The sequence below is a fragment of the Dipodomys ordii genome, unplaced genomic scaffold (genome assembly GCF_000151885.1).
Source record: "Dipodomys ordii isolate 6190 unplaced genomic scaffold, Dord_2.0 Scaffold216, whole genome shotgun sequence".
NCBI lineage: Eukaryota > Metazoa > Chordata > Mammalia > Rodentia > Heteromyidae > Dipodomys > Dipodomys ordii.
The window spans coordinates 468,011-473,663 of record NW_012267432.1 but is presented as its reverse complement, the minus strand read 5'-3'; the positions used below and the strand labels follow the sequence as shown (position 1 = coordinate 473,663).

The 5,653-nt window shown below is 35.4% G+C and overlaps 1 protein-coding gene across 1 annotated transcript; it reads right to left on the bottom strand.

Moving 5' to 3' along the window:
• Nucleotides 1-1,037: 1,037 nt before the first annotated feature.
• Nucleotides 1,038-2,003, bottom strand: LOC106000365 (olfactory receptor 52N4). The gene has a single exon (XM_013035620.1). The coding sequence runs from the start codon at nucleotides 2,001-2,003 to the stop codon at nucleotides 1,038-1,040; it is 966 nt and encodes a 321-aa protein (XP_012891074.1).
• Between the last annotated feature and the right edge of the window lie 3,650 nt (nucleotides 2,004-5,653).

Genomic DNA, 5,653 nt, shown 5'->3' with positions numbered 1-5,653 from the left:
CATAAACAGGAAGATTGTAGCCATGACAATGAAGACGCTATTTGAAAATTAACAAAGTAAACATATGTTGAGTGTATGACTCATAGATAGACCATGTGCCTGATAGGTACAAGATCTTGTGTTCAAACTCATTACCACAAATATTACTGATTTTAACTATATTTTTTATTTAAATAATATAAGAATTCTCATTTTCTAAATTAATTTGGAAAAATAAATTTCAGAAAATAATTAATGATCTATGTTAATAAATAAAATTTTTGCCAATATCTATTCAAGTCCTTTGTCTATTTAATGAGACATGGCATATTAAAAATGAAGCAGGAAGGGAAAGGATAAAATTCAGTTTACTTCATACTCCATACATAATTGGCTTAGTTGATGAAACATTAATACAAAACAACTATCAGTGTTTTCTCCTTTATTAATTTGCAAAAGTATTACAATATTAGAAATAGTGATTTATTTCTCTGTATTGCACTCACAGTGGGAGATGGGCAAAACACAGTGGTATTGGTCCCTTTTGCTACATTCTTTGAAAGCACATTATTTTTCTTACATCTTTTTCTTGTCTGTGTGCTTAGCAGGGCCCTCTTGCAAAAAACTGAACATATAATTATTCTGTTGTAAAATATTTAACCAAGACAGACCTGGTAGGAGAGAATTTTCCATCATAATAACTTGTGTCTCTTAAAATGCTAAAGACTTAGAGCTCCAGCTAAGCATGAGTGTATGGAGTGCAGTATGTACACTTCTTCAGGAAGAAGTCTTAGGTGATAATTACTGTTTTGTTTATTGCTTTTAGTAATGATGAAAATGTACAACATGTATTTCCAGGGGAGACTAACATCTGGCAACTAACTTGTAAACTGTAACCACTATCTAGGAATAGGACATAAATCATGTATTTTTACTTTAATTTTCATTAGGTTTTGTTAAGAAACATAGAGTGCTTAGTAGACTAGCTCTTCACAGGAGTCAGAGTGTAAGACATTCACAGATATATTACTTTTCTTCCCTTTCTTGAAAGTTATTATTCATATGCTGTGGGATTTGCCATCCTTAGAGCCTGAAAGGATCCTCATGACACATTCTCGTATTTGCTTGGTTTTCACTCCATAGACAACAGGGTTCATGGTGGGAGGTAGAAGCACATAGATATTGGCCATTATGATGTGGCAAGATGGAGGGATCGTGTGGCCTCCAAAGCGATGAGAAAAAAACGAAAAGAAAGCTGGGCTGTAGGAAAAAACGATGGCACAGATGTGGGCAGTGCAGGTGCTGAAGGCCTTTTGCCGGGCATCTGCTGAGGACAGGTTGACCACTGCCCGCAAGATCATTGTGTAGGAGATTGTGATGCACAGGATGTCAAAGCCTCCAATGAGGAGGGCCACCATCAAACCATAGATGGCATTGACCTTAATATTGCCACAGGATAATTTGGCTACAGACATATGATCACAGTAGGTATGAAGAATGATATTACCCTTGCAATAGGGCAGGCGCTTGGTGAGGAATGTGAATGGTATAATGAGTAACACACCTCTCAGGAAGGTGACAAACCCAACCTTTGCAATGATAGGATTGGTGAGGATGGTAGAGTAGCGTAGAGGGTAGCAGATGGCCACATACCGGTCCAGCGCCATCAGCATGAGCACCCCAGATTCCATCCCTGTGAAAGTATGAACGAAGAACATCTGGACCAGGCATTCATTCAAACTAATTTCCTTCAGGTGAAACCAGAAGATGCAGAGGGCTTTGGGAATTGTGCTAGAGCACATGACAAGGTCAGTTAGAGAAAGCATAGCTAAGAAGTAGTACATGGGCCTGTGCAGGGAGTCCTCATAGCGGATGAGGTAGAGGAGCCCACAATTTCCTACCATAGCCACCACGTACATGGAGCAGAATGGGAAGGAGATCCAGATGTGCATGTCTTCCAGCCCTGGAATCCCATTCAGAATAAATGAAGCTGGAGTCAGACCTGTTTTATTCTGTATTAACATGCTCAGACTAGAATGGCCACGAAATGGTTTCAAGTTCATATGTATTTTCCTAAAGGAAGCATGATGAAGCTACTATGGCCATGCAATAAAGGGCTTGTAATTAATGTGAGTTTCCTAAAAATAAAAGACAAGAGGAAATATACATTACAGTTATTGTCACAAATCACTCCCACTTTTTTTTTTCTGATCCTGGGGCTTGAACTCAGGGCCTGGGCACTGGCCCTGAGATTCTTTTACTCAAGAGTAGCACTCTACCACTTGAGCCACACAGCCACTTCCAGTGTTTCTGGTTTTTTTTTTATTGGTGATTAGAGTCTTATGGACTTTTCTGCCTAAACTGACTTTGAACCACAATGTTCAGACCACAATGTCCTGAGTACTAAGATTACAGGCATGAGCCACCAGCACTCCGCTAACTCCCACTTTTTAAAAACCTGACCATTACAATTGAGTAAATACAAGCATAGTGTGGATGAGGCTTCTTTATATATGAGCTGTAAAACAATGCTTCTCTTTATTATTTCTTGTGATTCTGGCAGTTACTAAATATAACTTTATGGCATATATTTCTGCTTCATCAATATTATTCTCATAAATTTCATGTTTCATGTTTTTAGCTTTTGGTAATACTTTTGTCAGAGCCAGGCTATCCCTTGTGATAAATGGACACACTAGCACTTAAACTGTGCACCCAGAGTTCTCTTTTCTTTTCTTTTGAGATAATGTCTTGCTATCTATTTAGTCTGGACTTACCTTTACAATCTTCCTGCCTCTGTCTCCTAGGGAGCTAAAATTGCAAGCAGATGCTAGCAAACATGGGAATTTCTGTATTTTATATTGAAACAAAAAAGTACATTCAAAGTGTTTTAACTTGTAATAATCTCTGATGACTAATTCATACCTTAGAGTCTTAGAAAGCTAACTGGAAATGTTGAGTGATGAATAAATCGTGACCAGGATAGAGTTTGTTTAAGGTTCATAGATTTTTCCTTACCCCTCCCAGGGATCTTCACTTTTTCCAGAAAGAAATCATTGTTCTGGAGCACTGTGTGACTCTTTGATTTTCTGTTTTCTTGGAATTGTGTGGTAAAAATGTCATTAACTCTGTGATTTCTAGGATGACTGACATTTAACTTTGGTCACACCTGACACATATCTACTAACAGTATTTGTTGAACTTTCTTCTCTCACTCATCCTAAGTGGCTAGCTGTCATTGTTCAGGCTGTGGAATGAGTTAAAGGCATCGAATTGTTCTTTATTCAGGTACTCTGCCACCATTCTTGCTTTGCTTTTACCTGGTTTCCTTGGAAACAGCAGACTTGGTATTGAAAATATCAGCTGTTTTTTAATCTATATATTCATAACAGTGCTCTTCAACAGTGGGTCATTACAAAATTCTAACTCAGGGCTGGGAAGGTGGCTCAGTGGTAGAGTGCTTGCCTTGCATGCTCAAAGCCCTGGGTTTGATTGCTCAGCACCACATAAGCAAAAAAGGAAAAAGCCAGAAGTGGCACTGTGGCTCAAGTGGTAGAGCGCTAGCCTTGAGCTGAAGAGCTGAGGGACAGTGCCCAGGCCCAGAGTTCAGGCCCCATGACCAGACCCCCCAAAAAAAATTCTAACTCAATTTTTTGGGACCCATGAGAAAAAGTTTCACGGGAAGATAGACTATTTCTCTTAGAACAGAACCAGGGTTGTAGCTTGCTGAACTTAAACAACTGAGGCAAATCTCTTCCTGGGGCTATTTTATTAACTATTCACATCAGAGTGGTACCTTAGGTCAGGGTTTTTGTAGGCCTACCTAGCCCTATATCCAGCCTCGACCACTAAAAATGTTTTAAGCTTCACCACTTGGGAAGAATTAACTTTCTTGGTAGTATGCAGATTGCAAATGATGTTACTACTATTGTAGGTAAGTGTAAATAAATTTATATCAAGAAATTTAAATGTTTAAATTATTTACATTTTAACAGAAATTTAAAATAAAAAATTAATAAGAATTAATTTAACAAAGGAAAAACTAAACATGAAATTTAAATGTAAAATAAATATATGAAATAAAAATTTAAATAAAATTATACAAACAAATATATGTCAATAATTGCATTGAAGGAATCCATCTTTTCTTGCATTTTTAACATTTGGGTGGTATATAATTCTTTTGATGTTCAAGGATCTCATACATTTTCAAAATTTAATTTGGAGGCACATTTCCTTTTCTATATATATTGATGTTATGTAGCTTCTCTGTCAAAGTTAAATGGAAAGAAAATAAATACTTTGGATGGATAGTCAGATTAATGAATGAATGCATTATATTTTATTTTTAGATATTGTTAACATATATGATAATACTCGTACTTGTAAAGCAAAAATGGAAACACAAGAAAGCAAAATTAATTCATAAATTACCAGGAAAACATAAATTTTCCAAAGCTTATCTTTAATTGCATGAAACAAGAGAAAAATCCAAAAAATAAGAAAAAAATGTATTAGCCAGATCATATATGTTGACTTTAGAAATAAACTATTTGGGGGCTAGGAAGGTGGCTCAGTGGTAGAGTGCTTGTCTTGTATGCATGAGGCCCTGGGTTTGATTCTTCAGCACCACATAAGAAAAAAAAAAGCTTGAAGTGGCACTGTGGCTTAAGTGGTAGTGCGCTAGCCTTGAGCTGAAGAGCTGAGGGACAGTGCCCAGACCCAGAATTCTGGCCCCATCACTAGCAAAAAAAAAAAAGAAAGAAAGAAAGAAGGAAGGAAGGAAGGAAAGAAAGAAAGAATGAAAGAAAGAAAGAAAGAGAAAGAAAAAATCTATTTGGACAACACTACATATTGAACATAATTCAGTGATTTAAAAAAAAAACAATTAATCTCACTGCAATTGAAAATGGAGAATAAGAAAGGAAATCACCTTCCAAGTAGGCAGAATGTTTTTGAGTGAAAAGAACACATAGCAACATATCAAGCATGGCACAAATTAGGGAAATAATATTAATTCCTCTCAACTACAGAAATAAGAGGAAGACTATGCTATGTCAAGATTACTTTTGAGAAATAATTTTCTAAAAATTTACTATAATATTTTAAGCCAATGCATCTAATTATTTTCCCTCTATATTTGGTGAGTTTTCTTCACAACAATATCAGAAAACTGAAATAATTTTGTTCCTTCCCTTCTTGATGCACAGAAGATTTTGCAATAACACAATGGCATCAATCCCCAAAGTTCCTTTTTGTCAGATTGGGAAATAAGTATTTCATTTTATATATATTGCTGTATATATATATATATATTTTTTAGATTACTTTCACAAATATATTAAAGAGAAACAAAAGTTATAATACTCATACATGTGCCTACATATGCATGTATATATTTGTGTATATTAATGTAAAGTTTCATAATTGATTTTTAGAAAATATAATGAAGAACAAAATTCATTTATTATAAACAGTCTAGACATACTAAATTGTCACAGTTGGTAAGAAAGATCTAACAATATTCATTTTTCCTTAATAAAACTGAATAATCAATCTTAAATCCATATAGTCCTACAATCAAAGCGTATTAGAAAATCAAGAAAGATTTATCTATGCATAAGTCAAAAATAGAACATGTATTTCTGAGAAAACCTGTGCTGTACTCTTTTTT